Below are 22,046 nucleotides of genomic sequence, written 5' to 3'. Positions count from 1 at the left end.
GGTGTCCGCTCACACACACCCGGTGTCCGGTCACACACACCCGGTGTCCGGTCACACACACCCGGTGTCCGCTCACACACACCCGGTGTCCGGTCACACACACCCGGTGTCCGCTCACACACCCGGTGTCCGGTCACACACCCAGTGTCCGGTCACACACACCCGGTGTCCGCTCACACACACCCGGTGTCCGCTCACACACACCCGGTGTCCGGTCACACACAGCCGGTGTCCGGTCACACACACCCGGTGTCCGCTCACACACACCCGGTGTCCGGTCACACACCCCCGGTGTCCGGTCACACACACCCGGTGTCCGCTCACACACCCGGTGTCCGCTCACACACACCCGGTGTCCGGTCACACACACCCGGTGTCCGCTCACACACCCGGTGTCCGGTCACACACACCCGGTGTCCTGTCACACACACCCGGTGTCCGGTCACACACACCCGGTGTCCGGTCACACACACCCGGTGTCCGCTCACACACACCCGGTGTCCGGTCACACACCCGGTGTCCGGTCACACACACCCGGTGTCCGGTCACACACACCCGGTGTCCTGTCACACACACCCCCTGTCCTGTCACACACACCCGGTGTCCTGTCACACACCCCCGGTGTCCGGTCACACACACCCGGTGTCCTGTCACACACACCCGGTGTCCTGTCACACACACCCGGTGTCCGCTCACACACACCCGGTGTCCGGTCACACACACCCGGTGTCCGGTCACACACACCCGGTGTCCGCTCACACACCCGGTGTCCGGTCACACACACCCGGTGTCCGGTCACACACACCCGGTGTCCGCTCACACACAGCCGGTGTCCGGTCACACACACCCGGTGTCCGGTCACACACAGCCGGTGTCCGGTCGCATCTCTGGGGACGTGGCCGGCGCGGAGCCCCGCGAGGGGCGTGGCCAATGCATGAAGGGGCGTGGCCGTGGACACGAAGGGGCGTGGGCAACGCTTAAAGGGGCGTGGTCGGCTCCCTTGGGGGCGTGGCCTGTGCCCTGCCAGGGAGGGGCGTGGTCATGGGGAGCTGCGGCCCCAGTGCCGCTGCGGCCGTTACCGAGGCGCCAGCCAATAGGCGGGCGCGTTGCTGCGAGGCGGCAGCCAATGGCCGCGCGCGTTGCTGTTGCCGGGCGCCCCGTACCGGCCGTCCCGCGGCCGTCCCGGGGCGATGCCGATCCCGGCCCTGCCGGGCCATGGAGATCCGCTGCGGGGGTCTCCTCTTCAGCTCCCGCTTCGACTCGGGGAACCTGGCGCACGTAGAACAGGTGCGGCCTACAGAGCCGGGGGGCGGCCCCGCCGCCCGCGCCAACGCTCTCCCCGCCGCCGACTACGAGTTCAACGTGTGGACGCGGCCAGACTGCGCCCACACCGAGTATGAGAACGGCAACAGGTACCGCTGGGCGGGGGAACCGGGCAGGGGCGATTGGTACCGGCGGGAGGCCGGGGTCCGCAGGGATTCCCCGGGGAAGGCTCCGGCGGGGGCCCGGGAGTGGCCGGGGCTGTGGCCGGAAGGGGCGGCGGTGGGGCTGGGGGAGCCGGTGCCGACAGAGGCGCCCTGGGAGGGGGCTCGGGGGTCCGACGGGCTCTGGCGGGACCGGGCGGTGCCGGGTAGGGGTGGGTGCCTCGGGAGGAGGAGCGGCGGGGCCGGGGCTCTGAGGAAAGGGGCTGGGGGTGCGCTGGCAGGGGGTGCGGGCGGGGCGGTTCCGCCGCCGCCGGGGCTCTGACAGCCCCGTGGCGGGGCCGGCTGCGGGGAGAGGCACCAGAGAGCTCGGGCACCGCCGGGCAGGGGCTGAGGCGGCGCCGCTCCCCCCGTGCCCAGGTCCTGGTTCTACTTCAGCGTGCGCGGGGGGGCCCCGGGGAAGCTGATCAAGCTGCACATCCTGAACATGAACAAGCAGAGCCGGCTGTACGCGCAGGGCATGACCCCCTTCGTGCGCACGCTGCCCGTGCGCCCGCGCTGGGAGCGCATCCGGCAGCGGCCCAGCTTCCAGGTGAGAGCCGGGAGGGCTCCCCGGGCCCGGGCAGGGGCAGCTCTGGGGGCACAGCCACGCTTCGCTTCCTGCGCTGGGCTGAGCCCCAGGTTCCGCTGGGTTGGTGGAGCAGCTGGTTTGTTCCTGGCATCTCCAAGGAGCAGCAACAGCTGCTGTGCCACGGGGATAGCCAAGGGCCGGCGGCCACGGGCACCCCCAGTGCCTGCTGGCGGCCAGAGGGGAGCAGCAGGGGCTGTGCTGGGGTGGCTGTGCCCCTGAGCCATGCCCAGCCCTGTCCGTGGCAGGTGGTGGAGACGCAGTTCGTGCTGTCCTTCGTGCACCGCTTCCTGGAGCACCGCGGGGCCACCACCTACTTTGCCTTCTGCTACCCCTTCTCCTACACTGAGTGCCAGGACATGCTGGCACAGCTGGACGGCCGCTTCCAGGACTGCAGGCACATGTCCCCCAGCAGGTGTGCCCCCCCGATTTCTCCTTCCTGGCTCTTGTCCCACGTTCCCGGCCCTCACACCTTTCCTGGCCTGTGCCTGCTTGGGTTTTTTCCCCTGGGGAAGCTCTGTCTGCAGCAGGAGGGTCTCTGTGCCCTCCCATAGGTGCCCGGCCCATGCAGCTCTGTGCCCCAGCTCTGCACAAGCAGTGGCAGCAGCTCGCCCTGAGCTACCCACGGGATTCCAGAGGATCCCTTGTTGTTCTGGAGCCCAGTCCCTGCTGCCAGAATGGGTTACCTCCCTGGTGGGATGAATCCTTCAGTGCCCTGTCCCTCCTGCTGGCAGCCATTATCTCCCCGATGGGATGACCTGACCTTCTGTGCTGGGTCTGTTTGTGCCTGAGCTGATCCCCCAGTGCTTCCACAGCTGGGGGCGTGGGCAGGGCAAACCCCAGGCCTGGGCCCCCCTCCTTACCCTGGAGGAACGGCTGCTCGTGCTCCCAGCAGGCTCCGAGGGTATCTAGCAGCAAACAGCCCACACGTGGGGCTGGGCCTCGTGGGGCTGGGGCTGCTCAGCTCCCGGGGTGCAGAGCTCAGGCTGTGAGTGTGGGCAGCATTCCCAACCCAGCTGGGAGCCCCCTTGCTCCCAGGACTGGCTGAGATCCCTTCTCACCCACAGCCCCCTCGACTCGGTCTACTACCACCGGGAGCTGCTCTGCCACTCTCTGGACAAGCTGCGTGTGGACCTGCTGACCATCACCTCGTGCCATGGCATGCAGGAGAAGCGGGAGCCCCGGCTGGACAAGCTTTTCCCGGACACCAGCACACCCCGGCCTCGCTGCTTCACTGGAAAGAGGGTGAGAGACCATGCCAGTCTTGGGGCTGGGCTGGGCTGGGCTAGGAGGCCAGCAGCCCCCGTGGTGGCCCGTGTGTTGGCACCTTTCCACAACCCCCATGTCTGTGACCAGAATGGTGTCGTGGCCCCGAGGGCTGGAGCGTTTGGGCAGCAAAGTCTGTGAGACCCTATGCTATTGCAGTATCCTGGGGCAGGCAGGACACCCCCTCACCCCGTCTGTTTGCTCCCAGGTGTTTTTCCTCAGCAGCAGAGTCCACCCAGGAGAAACCCCCTCCAGCTTCGTCTTCAACGGGTTCCTGGACTTCATCCTGCGGGAGGAGGATCCCCGTGCCCAAATGCTGCGGCGCATGTTTGTCTTCAAGCTCATCCCCATGCTGAACCCCGACGGGGTGCTGCGGGGCCACTACCGGTGAGTGCCGGGCCCGGCCGGGCTCTCCTGCCCGGGAGCCTGCTCTGTGTTTCATTTGGGTTGGAAAAGTCCTCCGAGACCACTGAGTCCAACCATTCCCCCAAGGAGAAGCAGGAACAGTTTATTGGAATGTTGGTTGGTAGATGTGAGCAGAAGTTGAGTGTCCTTCACTGATGGGGAGGAAATGTGAGGAAATGTCCTTCACCAAGGATATGGCAAAGGCTGTGAGTTTGCTGAAGAAGGGATCTCAGAAAGCTGATTCTATGCTTTTTGTAACATACGTAAAAATCATAGAATCATGGATTCATTTGGGTTGGAAAAGCCCTGTGAGACCACTGAGTCCAACCATCCCAGCACTGCCCAGGCCACGAGTGACCCTGTCCCCAAGTGCCACATCCACGGGGCTTTTAAACCCCTCCAGGGATGGGGAGTCCACCCTTGCCCAGGGCAGCCAGTGCTAGGGCAGGACAGCCCTTTCCACAAAGAAAGTGCTCCCAATATCCAATCTAAACTTTCCCTAGTTCAACTCGAGGCTGTTCCCTCTGGTCCTGTCCCTTGCTCTCTGAAAACAGAACCTGACCCCTCCACATGGCTCCATTCTCCTGTCAGGGAGCTGCAGGGAATGACAAGGTCCCCCCTGAGCCTCCTTTTCTCCAGGCTGAGCCCTTCCAGCTCCCTCAGCCTCTCCTGGTGCTCCAGCCCCTTCCCAGCTCCTCTGGTCTCTGGGGAGGATCGCGCAGGACTGTGCCACACTGTGCAGTGTCAGCGCTCTGGCAGCTTCTGGCCATTGTTCTGGCCATCGTGGCCATTTTTGGACAGAGCCCAAAGCCCTCAGCGCTCCAAGGTGAGCTCAGCTCTGCCGGGACGCCCTGGAAGGGGCTCACATCTTGGCTCTCCGTGCAGGACCGACTCGCGCGGGGTGAACCTGAACCGGCAGTACCTGCACCCCGACGCCGAGCTGCACCCCGCCGTCTACGGGGCCAAGGCCGTCCTGCTCTACCACCACATCCACAGCCGCGTCCTGCCCGGCTCTCCGGACTGGAGGACGTTTGTCTCCCCTCTCAGCACCAGCTCGCTGAGCGTGAAATCTCCCAACTGTCCTGTCCCGGCCGTGGAGGCCGCCTTATCAGAGCTGGACAAAACCAACAACCTCCGCAACTCCCCCGGCGCCTGGCGTGCCGGCACCCGCTCCTGCCTGGCTGGCGCTGGCCCCAGGACGCTGGCCCAGGATGCCCAGCTGTCAGACAGCACAGAGCGAGCCACCTGGATCCTCCCGTCGAGCCACAGCGCCGAGCGCTGTGAGGAGGGGCCGTGGACACCTCCCCCAGCCCCCGTCCCCGAAGCTGCTGAGCCCCCAGAGCCCATTGCACCCCGGGACAGTGGCCTGGCCTACTACGTGGACCTGCACGGCCACGCGTCCAAGCGCGGCTGCTTCATGTACGGCAACAGCTTCAGCGATGAGAACGACCAGGTGAGGGCACGGCCAAAACCCGGGGCTGCCGCGGCTGCCAGGACCCTCCTGCCGCTCTGCCCGCTGCCAGGGGCCCCAGTGCTCCCGCTGCTGGGAGAGGGGCGTGGAATCCCTGTCACAGTTCCTTCCTTTTCCTCCTCCTTTCCTTCCTTCCTTCCTCCTCCTTTCTGCTTCTTCCTCCTCTCTCTCCTCCTCCAGTCTGGTGACCGGGGCAGCAGGAGGTCTCAGATTCCCCCTGGGAGCTGGCGTGGGTCAGCAGGGCGTCCTCCCAGCTGGCTGTCAGGAGAGCCCATCGAGGGGTGGGCAGCATGCCCTGGGTACAGCTGGAGCTTGTGAGGCCCTGGAACTGGGCAGAGCGGGCCCTGGTACAACCCTGTGCTCAGCACTGGTCTCACTGGAGCAGGATGAGCAGCCAAGGGCCCCCGGTCACCCCTGTTGCTCCCTGCACTCTGCAGGTGGAGAACATGCTGTTCCCCAAACTCATCTCCCTGAACTCCCCTCACTTTGACTTCACGGGCTGCAACTTCTCGGAGAAGAACATGTACGCCCGGGACAAGCGGGACGGGCAGTCCAAGGAGGGCAGCGGGCGCGTGGCCATCTACAAGGCCCTGGGCATCATCCACAGGTAGGGCAGCTCCAGGGCCACCCTGGTGACACTAAGTGCTTGTGCTGGGTGGGAGATGTTGGACAAAGGGGGAACCAGTTCCGTGGGACAGACACCTGAGTGGCCCTGGGGCGGGTTAGCAGAGGCTGGGCCTGGTTGTGCCAGGTGCTGCTGTGTTCCTGAGATGCAGGCTCAGCCAGGCTCCTTTCCTTCCTGTTCCTCCCCACCCCTCCTGCAGCTGCTCTGGCTCCTTCTCCCTGCTCTTGCACAGCTTTCTGAGTGGAATTCTTTCCTGGGTCTTCCTGTCTATATTGAGCTGTAATTAAGTAGAGCTGCGGTGGGCACAGCATCCCTATGGCTGTGTGTGAGATTCCAGCCTCAGCCCATCAGTGATCCCATGAGTTGGGGGTTCCTGTGATCCACCCCTCTCCCACGTGGGATGGGATATTCCTGGCCTGTTCCTGTGCTGGGAGGTGAGGCAGCCAGACCCACAGAGCAGAGGTTCTCTCCGTTTCCTCAGTGCTTGCTGTGTACTCAGCTGCTGCTTTGTGCCCAGCACCAGTGCAGCCCCACAGAACACACACACACACACACGTGGGCTGTGGGCTTGGGTCACTGGGGAACTTTGTTCTGTGACCTGGAGCAGCCAGGTTGTTGATCCAACAGCAACATCCCAAAAAGTGCTGGGAGTGCTCACAGTGCACATGTGGGCCCTCAGGCAGACTGGGACAGAGCTGCAAAGGTTTTCTGCTCTGCTGGCCCTGCAGCTGTCTCTGGGCACTGGGGCAGATGGGAGCCATCCCAGGTGGCAGCTCCTAGCCCACACTTCTCCATCCCTCCTCCTTCAGGTGGAAGTGCTCCAAGGCACCTTGAGGGTCAGGGGAAGGCTGTAGCTGCCCACTCCCTGGATTGTTGGTGTTGACAGGAGATAATTCCCTTTCTTTACCCATCAGGGACACCCCCATTCCCCATCACCTTCCAGAGGTGACAAGAGGTCTCCTCACGGGGACCTTGGCACTTTGGATGCCACCCTCAGACACCCATCCTGAATTCCCATCATGCAGATCTCTGGTACATCCGTGCATCCCCACACAGGGCATGGGCCGTTCCTGCTGTCGGAGGGTGCTGTCCACAAAACCCTGCCACTTTCCCTGCACTTCCATGTCCTTTGGAGCAGGACCCCCTTCCTGGTGCAATGGAACCCCCTTTCCAGTGCCCTGAATCTGCTGAAGTGGCTCTCCCAGGGGAATAATGTGGGATAGCCCCAGCCCTGCTTGTGGGTTTGTGGGGTAACAGGGGCTCCCTCATGCCCCACAGCTACACCCTGGAGTGCAACTACAACACGGGGCGCTCGGTGAACAGCATCCCGGGGGCCTGCCACGACAACGGCCGTGCTAGCCCCCCGCCACCGCCCGCATTCCCCTCCCGATACACCGTGGAACTCTTCGAGCAGGTACGGGGGCCCGGGGCAGCCTGCGGGGGGATGAGACCCAGAGGGTGGGCTGGCATGTGGGGCTGGGCTTTCTTTCCTCCGCTTGCTTTGCTGTCCCAAGCTCCAGGGAGCTGCCCCTCTCCACAGTGCCCCCACTCCCCTGCATTCTCTCTTCCTGGAATCCCCCCCTTCCTGGTGCCCTCATCTCCCCTCGTGTGCCCCCCTTCTCCTGGCGGCTTCCTCTCCCTGTGAGCCCCTCACTACTGCTCCTCTCTGCAGTGCCCCCCACTGTATCCTTCCTTCCCTATGTCCCCCTTACTTCCCCCATGCTTCCCTTCTCACTGTGCCCTCCTTCTCACTGTGCCCTCTCCCGCTCACCCGTGCACCTCTCCCTTGTGCCGCACACTCTCCTGTTCCTCCTCCCTGCTCGTGCCCCCCTCACCTGTGCCCTTTCCCGGGCAGGTGGGCCGGGCGGTGGCGGTGGCGGCCCTGGACATGGCCGACTGCAACCCCTGGCCGCGGATCGTGCTCTCGGAGCACGCCTGCCTGGGCAACCTGCGCGCCTGGATGCTGAAGCACGTGCGGGGGCTGCGCGGCACCGGCGGGGGCCCGCGGAGGAGAGGAGGTGCCAGGACCCCCCCCAGGAGCTCCACGTAAGGGCTGGCTGGGGCGAGCGTGGGAGCTGCAGGATAACGGCACTTAGAGATGATAAATGTCCCCAAGTGAGTCACCTGCCAGGGTCACCTGCCCTGGCCCTAGCTCTTCCCAGCTCGGGGTACTGCAGTTGTCGATCTCTCTGCTCCGAGCCATCAGCAGAGAAGGGCAGAGGGTGAGCTGGTTGGGATTTGCCTGTCCCAGTAATGTGGGAGGTCTCTCCTGCGCCACGTCCAGCACTGGACTGGGATGGGAGAGGCTGAGGGAGCTGGGAGGCTCAGCCTGAAGAAGAAGCTCAGGGGGACCTTCATCCTCTCCACAGTTCCTGACAGCAAGGTGGAGCCAGGTGGGGGTTGAGCTCTGCTCCCAGGGAACAGGGACAGGACAAAGGGAAATGGCCTCAGGCTGGGCCAGGGCAGGCTCAGGGTGGATGTTGGGAACAATTCCTTCCTGGAAAGGGCTGTCCATCCCTGGCACAGCTGCCCAGGGCAGGGGTGGAGTCTCCATTTCTGGAAGGATTTAAAAGCCCTGTGGATGTGGCACCTGGGGCTATGGGTCAGTGGTGGCCTGGGCAGTGTTGAGGAAGGGTTGGACACCATGGTGTCTAAGGCCTTTTCCAAACTCAGCAATTCCTTGATTTGGGACCGGGGATGAGGAAGTGGGAGCCCTGAGACAACGCTGCTGGGACAGCAATGTACAGCGCAGGGCGCTGGGTCTGCAGCTGTTGGGGACGGTCCTGGTGACATCCTTGTCCCCAGCTGTTCACCAGCTCCCGAGGAGAAGTCCAGGGCTCTGCCAGAGCTGGTGCTGCAGCTGCTCAGCACTCAGTGTTGGGCTCTGGTATTGGGTGGAGGGTGCAGAGCGGAGCCCCCTCACCGTGCTGGGCTGACCCCTTTCTCTCACCCCTCCAGTGGGCTGCCCACCTCGGCCTCTGACAACGCACTGGCCCGTGCCAGGAGCTTCAGCAACGGCACCAGTGGGAGCGGGGGCAGCCAGCAGGACTCCCCCCAAATCCGAGCCTCCCCCAGCTTCACGTTCGGCAGCCCCAGGCCCCCGGCCGTGGCCTCCCAGAGCCCCGTGAGTGGCGGCAGCACCCCGGCCCTGGGCAGAGGTAAGCCAGGCTGGGGGCCCCTCGCACGCCTGCTGCGGCGCCTGTCCAGCTGCTGTGCGGGACCACGGCCCTGAGGGAGGTCGGCGCCGGCGTCCTGGGCTCGGACACGGTGACATGGGTTTGTGTGGAACAGTGCGTGTGAGGGGCCTGCCCCACAGGAGGGTCCTGAGTGGGCTCAGGGCTGACACTGCACAGCAAGGCCTGCAGTTTTACAGCCCAGCCGAGCTCCTGCTCCACAGCCCTTCAGCCCTGGCTGGGCAGGAGCTGCTGCTGCTGCTGCTGCACTGGGATGTGGGGGACCCTGGGCACTGGGGCTGCAGGGAGATGCACCCCTTCCAGTGCCAGGACCAAGAGGCTTCTGGAGAAGCCAGCACAGAAAACCTTTGCTCAACTTCCCACTGCTCCCAAGCATTCCTGAGGCCAGCAGGGACACACCAAAGTGCCTTTCCCCTCTTTAGGCACTGGCTGGGCAACAGTGGGTTGTGACCTGTGGCTGTGGTGAGGTGAGGTGAGCTGGCAGGGGCCACCAGGAGGTTTCCAGCATGCTGAGTCCCCTCTTGTGGGGGCTGATGTGCTGCAGAGGGGTGCCACAGTCAGGCAAGACACTGGCTATGGCCCCAGGCAGTGGCAGGGGGAGCCCTGCAGCCCCGTGCTCCCATGCACTGTGGGGCTCAGCCCTGGGGGCACCGTGCTCCAAAGCCTCCCAGTGCCCAGGCCTGGGGGTGTGAGCTGGGGGCAGGTGCCTCCCTGTGTGCCCGAAGCTGTGTTTGTGTTGAGCTCTGTGTTCCTCTGGTGTCTGTCGTGTTGTCTTCGGGGTTTGCTGCCCAGCCCTCTATCATGACTGTGTCTTGTCTGCCATGAGAACATGGTGGGGAGGAAATAAAAGGCTGATGTTCTCATGGGCATGTTGTTCCGTCTGTTCCTTTGGCCAGGCCCGCCCGGAGTGACCCCTGGCCCCATCCCTGGCTGAAGGGACTGGGGACAGTTGGGGGCGTGAGCAGGAACAGACCGTGTGAGCCGGAGGGGCAGAGCCTGGTCCGTGGTGTCCCCAGGACCGACTGGCTGGCATCTCCTGCCTCCTGGCACGACCTCCTGCAGCACAGTGACCAGCAGAGTCAGTGCCCCAAGGGACACTGCACCCTCATGCTGCCTGGCACTGGGACCAGGACCCGGCTCTTCCTCCCCTGCCCTGGCATCAGCTGGACCTGCTTCCTGCCTGGCCACTCCAGACCTCCCTGCTGCAGCTGCTGGCAGCTCTCCCACCACCTTCTCCCACAGTGCCACCACTCTGCACCTCCGAGGGGCTCAGTGCTGTCAGCACCACTGTGTCTGCACGGGGATCAGGGCCCAGGGATTGTCTCTGAGCCCTGGCTGTGCCTTCCAAGCCCCACGCTGGTGCCCTCAGGCTGGCTGTGCCACCCCAGGCTCTGCCCTCCCCAGGCAGTGGGGAAGGAGCTGGGTGCGCTTGGAGGTGTGATGGGGTGGGGGCAGGATGGCGCAGGGTGGAGACCCTGGTGCCCTGGTCTTGTCCCACCCTCCCCCTTCTTCCCCATGTCCCACTCCAGCCTGGCCACATCCTGGGGAGCCCAGACCTGTGTTCATGCTAGGGTGAGGGGGTCTGCCAGACCCCCAGTGACACCCTCAGCTGCTGTTGGCCTTTGCTGGCTGAGGTTGGCACCACTTGTGTTGTTTCAGTCAGGTGCAGCCAGCTGCCACCTGCCAGTACCTCCACGAGCAGCAGGGGCTGTGGCTCATCCTGCCCAGCAGAGGCTCCTGCTTGCTGGGTCCCATTTGCTGCGGGGTCTGGCCCTGGCTTCACCCCAGTGGGCAGTGTGCCCCCCAGCTCACTTCTTCAATGAGATGGGGAGGTAACTGGGTTGGGATAGACTTTAACTGAGGCAACTCAGTTTTGTTCCTTCAGTGATGTCCACTGCAGCCAGGCCCCCAAACACCTTCCTTTTTCCCCCCAGCTCCCCTGGCTGAGATGTCCCATGCCCCAGGACATACCGTGGTTCAGAGGGCACGGCTGTGCCCCCAGCTCCTCACTCCTGGCTAAGTCTGGCCAGCATGGTCACACCAGTGCCACGGGAAACCAAGCCAGGAGCTTGGCTGGAGCTGGGGCACGCAGCCCAGCCGGGGCAGAGCCCGTTGCACTGGCAGCACGAGCTGGGACTGATCTCTGTGCCCATCACATCCACCAGCCCCTCCCAGGGCAGCCCCTCGGTGCTGGGCTGTGCCGAGCGGCCTGGCCCTGGCAAAGCTGGCAGGGAGGGGCACTGGGTGCGTGGCACTGCAGGGCACCGTGGCACTAGGCTGTGCCACTGCGCCCCACGATGGCTCCAGCCCAGCTGGTGACCCCACCATGGCACCCCTTGCCAGCACAGGCTGAGCTCTGTCTCCTCTGTCACACAGGGACTCTGCCCAAGGGCACCCGGGCAGCGCCGAGCCCCGGCCACAGAGCGCGGGAGGCACGGCGAGGCGTGCAGGAGCTCCAGGACATGGCACCTCTGCAGGTACCAGAGGCACCAGCAGGGAGGGGACCTGACGGTGCAGCAGGGCCTGTGCCCAGGGAAGGGGCTGCCCCATGGCTCTGCTGGGTGGGCCCTTAGGGGGGAACATGTTTGGGGTGCTGCCCCAAAGACTGGGAGCCCCTCAGGACTGGGAGCCTCCCCACCTGAGGGGCTCTGCCAGATATTTCTGTCCCACACACCTTTCCCCAAGACATGGGGAAAGCCCAGGGACAAAGACCTGGCACTGATCCTCTTTTCCCCTCTGTCCACAGGTGCTCCCCATGAAGCAGAATGCCCGGAGAGCCCTGGAAAGGCCTGGGTAGGTGCAGTGTGGGCTCATCTCAGAGCCCCTGCCAGCAGGGAGAGCTGGGTGACCAGACACCCCAGGCAGGGGGCTGTGGGGCACGAGAGGAGCTTTGTGCCCCGCTGACACCGGTCTCTGTCCCACAGGGCTCTGCCCGGAGGCCCCCGTGCCCCCTGCGAGGGTGCTGAGCACCGAGGGACTCTTCCCGTGCCAGGGCAGAGGCCTGTACCCAGGGCTCCGGCCCCGCCGTACCGGGGAGCCGCGGAACGGGCAGGGCTCCTCCGGCCCTGCTCCGCCCCGTGCCTGCAGCACCTGGGCAAGGGCACCGCGGCCCCCCTGTCCCTGCCCGCGCCGCTGTCCCCCGGCACGGCACCCCAGCACCGATCGCCCCTCGCCCAGCTCCTGCCGACAGCTCCTCTCCTCCTGCGCTGAGCCCCTGCCCGGCCCTGCCGGGGGACTGCCGCGCTCCCAGCCCAGCCCCGCTCTCCCCGCGGGCCCGGGCCGACGGGGGTTTATGACGTGACACGGTTTTGTCGTGTATCATCGCGTTTCCGTTAAAGCCGGTTTGGAAGAAGCCGGGCCTCGCGCCTCTCGGGACAGCCCCGCGGGAGGGAGGGAGGGACGGGCGGCGGAGGCCATGGCGGTGCGGGCTTCAGCGGGCTCCTCACTCCTGCTTCTTGGGGTTGTTGACGGCCACGTAGTGGTACAGGACGACCAGGAGGAAGAGCGAGACGCCCAGCATGTTGGCGAAGATGGCGAGCTGCACGTCCGTGATCATCCTGCGGGGCAGGGGGGAGCGCACGCTGGCATCCTGCCGAGCGACCCGCCACGGCCCGGCCCCGCCCCTGCCCGGGACCCCCGGTGCCCGGTTCCTGCCTTGTCCTGGCCTCCCGGAGCCCCGGTTCCCACCTTGTCCTGACCCCCGGTGCCCCGGTTTACACCCCTGCCCGGGAGCCCCGGTGCCCGGTTCCCGCCTTGTCCTGGTCCTCCGGTGCCCAGTTCCCGCCTTGTCCTGGACCCCCGTGCCCCGGTTTCCGCCCCTGCCCGGGCCCCCCGGTGTCCCGCTCTCCCCCCGGTTCCCGACCCTGCCCGGGCCCCCCGGTGCCTCGCTCTCCCCCCGGTTCCCGGGCCCCCCGGAGCCCCGGTTCCCACCTTGTCCTGACCCCCGGTGCCCCGGTTTCCGGCCCTGCCCGGGCCCCCCGGTGTCTCGCTCTCCCCCCGGTTCCCGGCCCTGCCCGGGCCCCCCGGTGCCTCGCTTTCCCCCCGGTTCTCGGCCCTGCCCGGGCCCTCCGGTGCCTCGCTCTCCCCCCGGTTCCCGGCCCTGCCCGGGCCCCCCGGTGTCCCGCTCTCCCCCCGGTTCCCGGCCCTGCTCGGGCCCCCCGGTGCCTCGCTTTCCCCCCGGTTCCCGGCCCTGCCCGGGCCCCCCGGTGTCCCGCTCTCCCCCCGGTTCCCGGCCCTGCTCGGGCCCCCCGGTGCCCCGCGCTCACGCTCCGGCCCCGCCGCTCCGACACGTCTCCCTGCGCGCGCCACTTCCGACCGCGGGGCACGGCGGGAGGCGCCTGGCCCCGGCTGTGACGTCACGGCAACCGGGCCCCGGCCAAGCGGCGGGCTCGTGGCTGCGGTGACGTCACAGCGACCGGCCAACCCCCCGTTATGACGTCACGCACCGGGCCCGCCCCTCGCGCCCCGCCCCCTGGCGGCCGCCGCCGGCTCCGGCTCCATACAAGGCGCGGCGCGGGGGCGGGGCGGGGCCGAGTGGCCCCGGGGCGGCCGCGGCTAATTAGCGCTAATGACACCGGTGACAGCTCGCTGCAGCCGATGACAGCGGCGACGCCGCGGGCCTTCAGCGGGACCGGCTACGCTGGGCTTTGCAGAGACGGGCAGGGGCGTACCGGGAGGTGCCGGGCCGCACTGGGGTGTCCGGAGGCACGCCGGGCTGCCCGGAGCTGGAGTGTACTGGAACGTGCTGGGACGCGCTGGGCTGGGCTGGGCTGGGGACGCGAGGATGGTCTCCAGTGGAGGGGTCCCGGCAGTGAGTCCCCCCGGGGTCCTGCCCCGTCCCCGTCCCTGTGCCCCCCACGCTCGGCCGCAGAGCCCCAGCGCGGTCTGGAGTGGCCTGGGACACGGCAAAGACACGGCCCCCATGGCTCCATCCCTGTGCCCCCACGGCCCCCCATGGCTCCATCCCTGTGCCCCCACGGCCCCCATGGCTCCATCCCTGTGCCCCCACGGCCCGCCATGGCCCCATCCCTGTGCCCCCATGGCCCCCCATGGCCCCATCCCTGTGCCCCCACGGCCCCCCATGGCCCCCCATGGCCCCATCCCTTTGCTCCCACAGCCCCCCATGGCCCCCCATGGCCCGCCATGGCCCCCCACAGCTCCACATGGCCCCCCATGGCCCCCCACAGCCCCCCATGGCCCCCCACAGGCCCCCACGGCCCCCCACAGCCGCTGAGGGCCCAGCGGAGGTGACACCATCCCCCCTCGGGAGCACCAGGGCTGGCACCTGGCCCAGCCCAGCCCCGGGCCCCTTCCCGGTGTGTCCCTCCCCCGCATCCCCTCCCCCCTCCAGCTGCCGCCAGCTGTTTGTGCTGAACCCTCTCTCGCGGCTCCCCGGGGGCGGGGGGTTCCCGCGCCCTGACGTCACCGCGGGGCCGGGGCCAATGCGTGATGTCACCGGGAGGCCGTGACGTCACCGCGAGGTCCGGGGAAGCCATGGCATCACCGTGGGCTCAGAGCCACGGCGGCCCGGGGCAGCCGCGGTGTGACCGCCGGCCTCCCAGTGTCCCCAGTGTGCCCAGAGCGGTGTCAGGGTGGGGCTGGGGGCGCGGGGCAGCACCGCCTCGGTACCGGCACCGGGACGTGGCACCTGGCACGGGGTCACGGGCACGCGGGGACGTGGCACTGCTGGTGCCGGGACCTGTGGCTGCTGTGCCCAGCGCGGGGCTGAGGAGCGAGGCCACCGGCGCTCGGGGAGACCGTGCGAAGCCGGTGCCGGAGCCGGTGCTAGCGGCGGAGCGGCGGCCGTGGGGGACCGATGGCCGCGGCGTGCCGGTGCCGCGGCGGTAGCCTCGGCCGCCTCGCTGGCCGCCCGCGCCCTGGCCCCCTGCCCGGCCTCCCCGGCTGCCCCGGCCCCGGCCCGGCCTAACGAGGAGCAGATGTGGCGGCGGCGGGGCCGGCGGGGGCCGCGGTGCCCGGCGCGGCTGGGGCGGGGGCCTCGGCGGGCAGGAAGCGGGGGGCCCCGGGGACCCCGCCGGCGGGCAGCGGCGGCGGGGCGGCTCTGGTGGCGAGGGGCTGGCCGAGGGGCGGCCGGGGGGAGGGCAGAGCCGAGCCGAGCCGTGCCGAGCCGCCCAAAGCCGCGGAGCCGCGACGGGACACTGCATGCGGTCCTGAGCCGCGCCGGACCGGGCTGACCGAGCCGAGCCGAGCCGAGCCGAGCGGAGCCGCCCCAGCCCAGCATGGCACCCTGGCTCTGGCCGTGCCTTCTGGCCGCGCAGGCCCTGGCCGCCAACTTTCCCTCCCGGTATAGCCTCTACACCGGCGGGGCCGCCCCGCTCGCCCCCGGCCCGGCCGCGGCCCACAGCGGTGCCCGGGCCGCCAGCCGGCACAGGTAGGAGCCACGAGCACCGGGACGCACCGGGGCAGCGGGGACACGGGCTGCAGCCCCCCACACCGGTGCCACGGGAATCCCGGCGCCGGGCAGGCACCGGCACGTGCCACGTCCAGCCCGGGGGCGGCGGGAGGGGCGGCGGGTCCCCTAAGCGGGGGCGTCACCCCCGGGCCCGGGACGGGTGGGCAGTGGGCGCACGTGGAGGGTCGGGGTGCAGGATTCCGGGCCGGTCCTTCCTCGGCATCCACGCGTAGGTCCGCGCTGCCGGAGAGGGGAACAGGGGCCCGGATCTACCCTCTCCCCATCCCCGTCCTGCCTCGTACCGTGGGCAGCGTGGGGCCGTGGGGCAGCCCGTGGCTGCGGGTCGGGGCGTTGCGGGGGCGCAGGGCTGGGGACGGCCCCACGCTGTGTTGGGGTCACAACACATTCACCGCGGACACATCAGCGCTGCGGCAGCGCGGGCGCGGGGCCGGGGCTGCTCCGGCCCCACGGTGGCCCCGGGGGGGTGGCAGGACCTGGCCGCAGCGTGGGGCTCCTGGGGAGGGGCGCGGCCGTGGGGCACGGGCACGGTGGAGCCTTTACCTGCGGCTTTGGGGGCTCAGGGGGCTCTCCGCGGGTCGGGGTGTGCAGCGCTGCATCCCCGCGGCCCGGGGAGCACGGGGGGTGCCCCCATATCCTGCCCTTTCAGGGGAGCTCTGGTCCCATCCCACGCCTGGGATGGGGACAGCCCCGGTGCGGGGCGGTGGGACCCCAGAGCAGCCCGGGGGTCCCGGGGCCTCGCGAGTGCGGGGCTGGGATGGGGGGGAGAAAAGAGGGGCCGTCGGTCGGCGCAGGAATTCCCGGCGGCCCCCGGGGAGGAGCTGGAATCCAGCCGGGGCCTGAGGGGAACCAGCCGGGCTGACGGGAACCGGCCGCCGCACCGGGGCCCCGCGGCGGGGACCCAGGGCCGGGGGCCGCTCCCCGGGGGGCTGCCCAGTGGGGCTGGGGGGCCCGAGCGGGGCCCGGGCTTCGGGTCCCGACCATATAAGGCTGCGACGGGGTCCCTGCAACGGGGCCAGGCTGGAGTCCCACGCGGGGGGGCCGGGGTCCCCACAGCCTGTGGCGCTGCGCTGGGGACCAGCGTGTGGCTGCCGCGGCTGCTCCTGCCCCCGCGGCGCTCAGGGGACAGGGAACACGGCGTCAGATGGGGCAGCACGCAGGGTGCCCGTCCCTGGGCCAGGCAGCGCAGGATGCGCAGCACGGTGCGATGGGGTGTGAGCACCCTACTCCTGGCAGAGCCCCATCCCTGCGGGGCTCCCGAGGGCAGCCGTATGGCTGGGGGCTGCAGCCGTTTCTGCAGGGTCGCCAGGCATGGCTGCGAGGCTGTGGTGGGGCAAGATCCGGACCATTAACCCGCCGCAGTGGGCCATGACGGTGCTACCGGTGGGGCTGGTTGGGCAAGCACAGGAGCGCGCCGGGGGATCCGGGGTGTGGCCAGAGGGGCCGGAGTGTGCTGGGGGATCCGGGATGTCCCTGGGGAGCTGGAGTGTGCCAGGGAAGGCCTGGGGCAGGGGCTGTTGCTGTGTCTCTGCCGGGGTGATGCCTGGTGCGTACTCTACGCCAGGACAATGCCTGGTGTGTGCTGGGATGCGGTGCACGGTGTGTGCCGGAACAACGCCTGCTGTGTGCTGGAACGAGGCTAGGTCCATGCTAGGGCCGTGCCGGTGGCTGCTCTGTGCCGGGATGATGCCTCCTGGATGCCAGGACAGCAGGCGGCGTGTGCCCAGATGGTGCCCAGCTTGTGCCATGCTCAGTCCGTACCGGGACAACGCCTGGTGCGTGCCGGCGTGATGCCGTGTGCCGGCGCATTCCGGCTGTGTGCCCTGAGCCCTTCCCTCCGGCAGGAACTGGTGTGCCTACGTGGTGACACGCAGCGTGAGCTGCGTGGTGGAGGATGGCGTCGAGAGCTTCATCAAGCCAGACTACCAGCCCTGCGCCTGGGGGCAGCTCCAGTGCCCCCGAGTCCTGGCGTGAGTGGGGCTGGGGGGCTCTGGAGGGGTTCGTGGCGTTCTGGGGGGGTCAGCACAGAGCCAGGGCGAACTGCGGCCCGCCGCCACTGGTGTTTACCCACCCTGGGGTCATGTTTACTTTTGCACAAGAGTCAGTGACCTCAAGTGGTGCCGGAGGGTGACCGGACACTATCCCCCCGTCACGTGCAGCCAAAACCCTGGGGCATCCCGCAGCTCTCTGGACCAGCACTGGGGTGACGCTGGTGTTGGGGTGGTCCTGGTGGCAGGGTGACAGGGCTGGGCAGGGGCAGCGCCCCGGCAGCTGAGCGGAGCAGCGGCGCTGCTGGGTCAAGCCGCAGCCCATGCTGGCTCTGGTGCTCTGGGGCAGCCCCACGCCCCTCCTGGCCTCCCCCAAGCCCCGTCCCCACCGCCCGCAGGTACCGCAGCTTCCTACGGCCCCGCTACAAGGTGTCCCAGCGCACGGTGTCGGAGCTGGCCTGGCGCTGCTGCCAGGGCTACTCGGGTCCGGACTGCAGCGAGGGGCCTTCTCCAGCATCCCCCCAGCCCACCGGCCGTCCCCCACCCCGGCCCGGCCGCCCCACGCTCTCTGGCTTCGGCAACCCCCTCAGTGGCCTGGGGGGTGAAGGTAGCGCTGGGGCGGGGGTGCGCTGGTGGGGAACACGCTGGTGGGGGAACGTGCTGTGGCCGTGACCCTGACCCTGGCGGTGCACGGCAGGCGGCGGAGACACGGAGAAGGTGCGGCGGCTGGAGGAGCAGGTGCGGCGGCTGAGCGAGCAGCTGGAGGAGCTGCGGGCCGGGCAGGAGCCGCCCGGGGCTGCTGTGCAGGGGCCGCCCGGGGGCGAGCAGCCGGCTGACGCAGCCGCCCCCGCCGAAGTGCGGGAGGCGCTGAGCCACCTCCAGCGGCGCCTGGAGGAGCTGGAGACCCGCCTGCACCGCACCGAGGGCGGCCGGGACGGCCCAGGGGCTCCGGGTGGCCCAGGGACGGCGGCGCTGTACGAGCTGGAGCAGCGGCTGCAGGAGATGTGCGCAGCCTGCACGACCGGCACCGAGGGGCTGCGGCGGCAGGCGGCCGAGGACCGGGAGCGGATGCGGGCGCTGGAGAAGCTCGTGGGCTCGGTGGACCAGCGCAACAAGGATGCGGTGGAGTCGGTGCAGAGGCACATCAGCAGCCTGAGCAGCCGCCTGGCCCCCGCCCCTGCGGCTCCCCCGTCCCCGGACGTGCTCCGTCGCCTGGCCGAGCTAGAGCGGCGGCTGGAGGGGCTGCCGGTGCCGGCGGCGGGGCCGGGGCAGGGACCGGTGCTGGCGCGGCGGCTGGCTGAGCTGGAGGGGCGGCTGAACGCTTCGCGCGCCGGCCCGTGGCCCTCCGAGCCCGAGGGGCGGCCGGGGGGGCTGCCGGGGCGCCTGGCCAACCTCAGCCGGGCGGTGGAGGGGCTGGCGGCGAGCGGGGCACAGCGCGGCGCCCGCCTGGACCAGCTCGAGGGGCTGCTGGCCCGCTGCGGCCACCCGTGCCCGGGGCAGGACGGGGTGCTCGGCCCCCACCTCCGGCAGCCAGAGGACACCGAGGGTCTCTGGGAGGACGGGCTGACCGGGAGCCTGGGTGGGCTGCTGGGGGCGCGGGGGGAGGCGCTGGCCGAGGAGCTGGAGCAGCTCCGCAACCGGACAGGGCGGCTGGAGGCGGCTCTGGAGGACCTGAGCGGTGACCCCTGCTCCCGGCCCTGCGCCTCGCCGCCCCCCCGGGAGCCGGAGCAGCTCCCGGCCGGCCCCGCGGAGCCGGAGGAGCTGGATGCCCCGCTCGAGGGCTTCGGCGTCTTCGGGGGCACGGCCCCCTCGGAACTGCGGGCGCTGCGAGGGGAGCTGGCAGCAGCGCTGGCGGGCCTGAGCGGGCTCAATGCCACGGTGGAGGGGCTGCAGGACGCGCTGGAGGAGCAGGACGCCCGGCAGCGCCAGCTGAGCGCCGTCACCGACCGCGTGGTGGCCGAGCTGGACCAGGCGGCGGCGGCGGCGGCGGCGCGACATGCCGAGAGCGAGGAGCGGCTGGAGGCGCTGGCGCGGGAGCTGGCGCGGGCTGGGGGCTGCCCCGCGGGGCTGGAACCACGCGTGGCCAAGCTGGAGGGGGTCTGCGAGCAGCTGGAGGCGGTGGCCGGGGGGCTGCGGGGCGTCCGCGAGGGGCTGGGCCGGCACGTGGCCGGGCTGTGGGGCGCCGTGCGGGACCTGAACGCCACGGCCCGCGGCCAGGCCGCCCTGCTGGACAAGGCGCTGGAGCTGCCGCCCCGGCTCGGCGCCCTCAACGCCAGCCTGGGCCACCTGCGCGGGGAGCTGCAGCGCCTGGCACGGCTGGAGCGACACGGTGCGGGGACACGGGGGACCTGGGGGGACGAGGGGCACTGCAGGGATACGGAGAGCTGGGAGGGTACGGGATCGGGGGGATGGGGGCATATGGGGCACCGCGGGGGCTGGGGGGGACAGGGCATCCCGGGTCAGTGGGGACTGGGTCATGGAGGGCATGTGGGGCTGCGGGAACGGTGGTGGAGGTGTGGGGACACAGGGATGTGGGGACATGGGGATGTGGGGATGTGGGGACACGGGGATGTGGGGACACGGGGTCACCAGGGAGTGCTGCAGTGGGGTGTGGGGAGGCAGGGGCTTGGCTGGGTGATGCTGTGGCATGGGGCACAGGGCCACAGGAGGATCCTGGCTGTGGGGCTGCAGTGTGGGGGGACAAGGGGACATCATGCATGGGGGCACCGGCCGTGGGGCCAAGGTGGCTCTAACACCCTCCTGCCTGCAGGCCCCCCTGGCCCCCCTGGACCTGCTGGCCCCATGGGAGAGACAGGCCCTCCTGGCCCCACTGGGCCCCCTGGCAAGGATGGAGAACAGGGTCCCATGGGCCCCCCTGGTAAGGCTCAGCCCCCCCGTGTGCCCCCGGCCACGCAGGTGTGGCTGGACCCCGTCCCCGGGGGTCCTGCCCCAAGCTGGCCCTGCAGCAGCCCCTCCTCATCTTTCCTGCAGGGCTACCTGGAGAGAGAGGTAGGACTGGGGGGCATGTGGGGAGCTGGGGGGGCTGCGGGCTTGCAAGGGGAGCAGGGAGCAGTCTGGGCTGGCATGGGGAGGCACAGGGTGGCTGGGGAGCAGGGGGCCCTGGGGACGTGGTGGAGTCGTGGTCAAGGGGGGCACTGACGCTGAAGGGCTGGGTGTGGAGGGGTCGTGGGGTGCGGCTGCTGGGCTTGGGGGACAGGGGCTGCTGGGCCGCAGAGGGTACCAGGGCGGCAGGGGGCTGAGGGGTGAGGGAAGGGGGCACAGGGGTGCCACATCCTGACCCCGTGCCCAGGCGAGGCCGGGGAGCCGGGCTCGGTGCCCCGCGTGGCTTTCTCAGCGGCCCTGAGCACCCAGCGCACGGAGCCGGGCACCGTCCCCTTCGACCAGGTGCTGCTCAACGACGGCGGTGCCTACGATCCCGAGACAGGTGAGGGCACGATGGGGGCGCTCTGGGGGCTGTGGGGTGGTTTTGGGGTCAGGGATGTCGCAGTAGGGGCTGTGGCGTAGGCGGGGGCTGCAGAGTCACAGGGGTGCGTGATGCCGCGTGTGATGGCAGCCAGGGGTTCTCGGATGGTGTCGTGCCTGTCCCGGGATGCCCCACCGACCTCGGGGTGCTGCAGGAGATCCGGCTCTGGGGGCACCAGGGCTCCCGGCCGGCCGCTGACCCCCTCTTCCTGCCGCAGGCACGTTCACGGTGCCGGTGCCCGGGCGGTACCTGGTGAGCGCGGTGCTCACGGGGCACCGGGGCGAGGCGCTGGAGGCCGTCCTGTCCCGCTCCGGCCACGGCATCGCTCGCCTGGACTCGGCTGGCTTCCAGCCCGAGGGGCTGGAGAAGGGGCCCGTGGCCGCGCAGGCCCCCAGCCCCGGTGCCCTGGGCGTCTTCAGCCTCCTGCTGCCGCTGGCGGCCGGCGAGACGCTGTGCGTGGACCTGGTGTCGGGGCGCCTGGCGCACGCCCCCGACGAGCCCCTCACCGTCTTCAGCGCCGCGCTGCTCTACGACTCCGAGGAGCCCTAGAGCTGCCGGGTCCCCCGCGGGGGCACAGCCAGGCCGGGGGGTCCCCACGCCCTGCCGGGACCCCCACCCCCACCCCCTTATTTATCAGCACCCCCAGCCCTCGCTGTCCCACCGTCACACACTCCCACCCCACACCGCCCGCCCGGGCTGCCCTGGCCCCCCACGCCGCCCCCGGCCCCCCACTGCCCCCCACAATAAAGATGCGGCACCGGGTTTTGTACCCGTGGCTCCGGTTCCATCCCTCGCCCGCGGGGGGACGGGGTGGGCAGGGGTCTGGCGGCTGCCAAGCGTCAGCGTGGCACCGAGCCCTGCGGTGTCACCGCTGGGCACGGCAGGGTGGGGGTTTGGGGCGGGCGTGGAGGGGGTTTCCAGCTCTTTTGATTGTGGTGTGACGGGATGGAGGCGCTGGGACCTCCCAGGTGCTGTAGCCGTGTCCTGGTGTGCGGGGGCACCCCCCAGGCACCCCGTGCCCCCAGGGGAGGGGTGTGCTAGAGGGGGCTGGCCTGGCGGGGGTGACAGGCAGGTCCCTGCCCGGGGGGGGCACTGAATCCACCTCTGGGGGTGCCTTCATCCCCTGCTGTCGGGTCA

At 69.5% G+C, this 22,046-nt stretch overlaps 3 protein-coding genes across 4 annotated transcripts; 2 read left to right on the top strand and 1 right to left on the bottom strand.

Annotated features, from left to right (window-relative positions):
- Window positions 1–1,023: 1,023 nt before the first annotated feature.
- Window positions 1,024–11,598, top strand: AGBL5 (AGBL carboxypeptidase 5). 2 transcript variants are annotated; one of them, XM_068183101.1, is made up of 11 exons: window positions 1,024–1,412; window positions 1,842–2,013; window positions 2,298–2,464; window positions 3,117–3,294; window positions 3,524–3,702; window positions 4,606–5,173; window positions 5,629–5,798; window positions 7,095–7,230; window positions 7,672–7,862; window positions 8,775–8,974; window positions 11,387–11,598. In XM_068183101.1, the coding sequence occupies exons 1-11, from the start codon at window positions 1,042–1,044 to the stop codon at window positions 11,581–11,583; spliced, it is 2,529 nt and encodes an 842-aa protein (XP_068039202.1). In that variant the 5' UTR covers window positions 1,024–1,041; the 3' UTR covers window positions 11,584–11,598. The 2 variants fall into 2 exon arrangements, 1 of the variants encoding a protein (XP_068039202.1); XR_010996871.1 differs by lacking the exon at window positions 11,387–11,598 and having other exon boundaries at window positions 1,029–1,412; window positions 7,672–7,931; window positions 8,775–8,914.
- A 720-nt stretch (window positions 11,599–12,318) lies between these two features.
- OST4 (oligosaccharyltransferase complex subunit 4, non-catalytic) lies at window positions 12,319–13,424 on the bottom strand. The gene is made up of 2 exons (XM_068186674.1): window positions 13,276–13,424; window positions 12,319–12,567 (listed from the first exon to the last, which is right to left on the bottom strand). The coding sequence occupies exon 2, from the start codon at window positions 12,564–12,566 to the stop codon at window positions 12,453–12,455; it is 114 nt and encodes a 37-aa protein (XP_068042775.1). The 5' UTR covers window position 12,567; window positions 13,276–13,424; the 3' UTR covers window positions 12,319–12,452.
- A 1,562-nt stretch (window positions 13,425–14,986) lies between these two features.
- On the top strand, window positions 14,987–21,498 carry EMILIN1 (elastin microfibril interfacer 1). Its single transcript, XM_068183097.1, has 7 exons — window positions 14,987–15,398; window positions 17,282–17,407; window positions 17,824–18,032; window positions 18,123–19,754; window positions 20,196–20,321; window positions 20,736–20,870; window positions 21,127–21,498. The coding sequence occupies exons 1-7, from the start codon at window positions 15,247–15,249 to the stop codon at window positions 21,456–21,458; spliced, it is 2,712 nt and encodes a 903-aa protein (XP_068039198.1). The 5' UTR covers window positions 14,987–15,246; the 3' UTR covers window positions 21,459–21,498.
- The last annotated feature ends 548 nt before the right edge of the window (window positions 21,499–22,046 follow it).

Source organism: Anomalospiza imberbis, chromosome 3 (genome assembly GCF_031753505.1).
Source record: "Anomalospiza imberbis isolate Cuckoo-Finch-1a 21T00152 chromosome 3, ASM3175350v1, whole genome shotgun sequence".
In the NCBI taxonomy this organism is placed as follows: domain Eukaryota; kingdom Metazoa; phylum Chordata; class Aves; order Passeriformes; family Viduidae; genus Anomalospiza; species Anomalospiza imberbis.
Note: the sequence above shows the minus strand (reverse complement) of the source record. Positions and strands in the feature narration are given on the sequence as shown.

What these genes read in the sequence shown, in the direction of transcription:
- AGBL5 (XM_068183101.1), top strand. Translation starts at nt 1,042, where the DNA reads ATGGGGAGCTGCGGCCCCAGTGCCGCTGCGGCCGTTACCGAGGCGCCA. An exon ending in GCCCTGGGCATCATCCACAG is followed by an intron (nt 5,799 to 7,094) that starts GTAGGGCAGCTC and finishes CATGCCCCACAG; the next exon opens with CTACACCCTGGAGTGCAACT. An exon ending in ACCCCCCCCAGGAGCTCCAC is followed by an intron (nt 7,863 to 8,774) that starts GTAAGGGCTGGC and finishes TCACCCCTCCAG; the next exon opens with TGGGCTGCCCACCTCGGCCT.
- OST4 (XM_068186674.1), bottom strand. Translation starts at nt 12,566, where the DNA reads ATGATCACGGACGTGCAGCTCGCCATCTTCGCCAACATGCTGGGCGTC.
- EMILIN1 (XM_068183097.1), top strand. Translation starts at nt 15,247, where the DNA reads ATGGCACCCTGGCTCTGGCCGTGCCTTCTGGCCGCGCAGGCCCTGGCC. An exon ending in CAGTGGCCTGGGGGGTGAAG is followed by an intron (nt 18,033 to 18,122) that starts GTAGCGCTGGGG and finishes GGTGCACGGCAG; the next exon opens with GCGGCGGAGACACGGAGAAG. An exon ending in TGCCTACGATCCCGAGACAG is followed by an intron (nt 20,871 to 21,126) that starts GTGAGGGCACGA and finishes TTCCTGCCGCAG; the next exon opens with GCACGTTCACGGTGCCGGTG.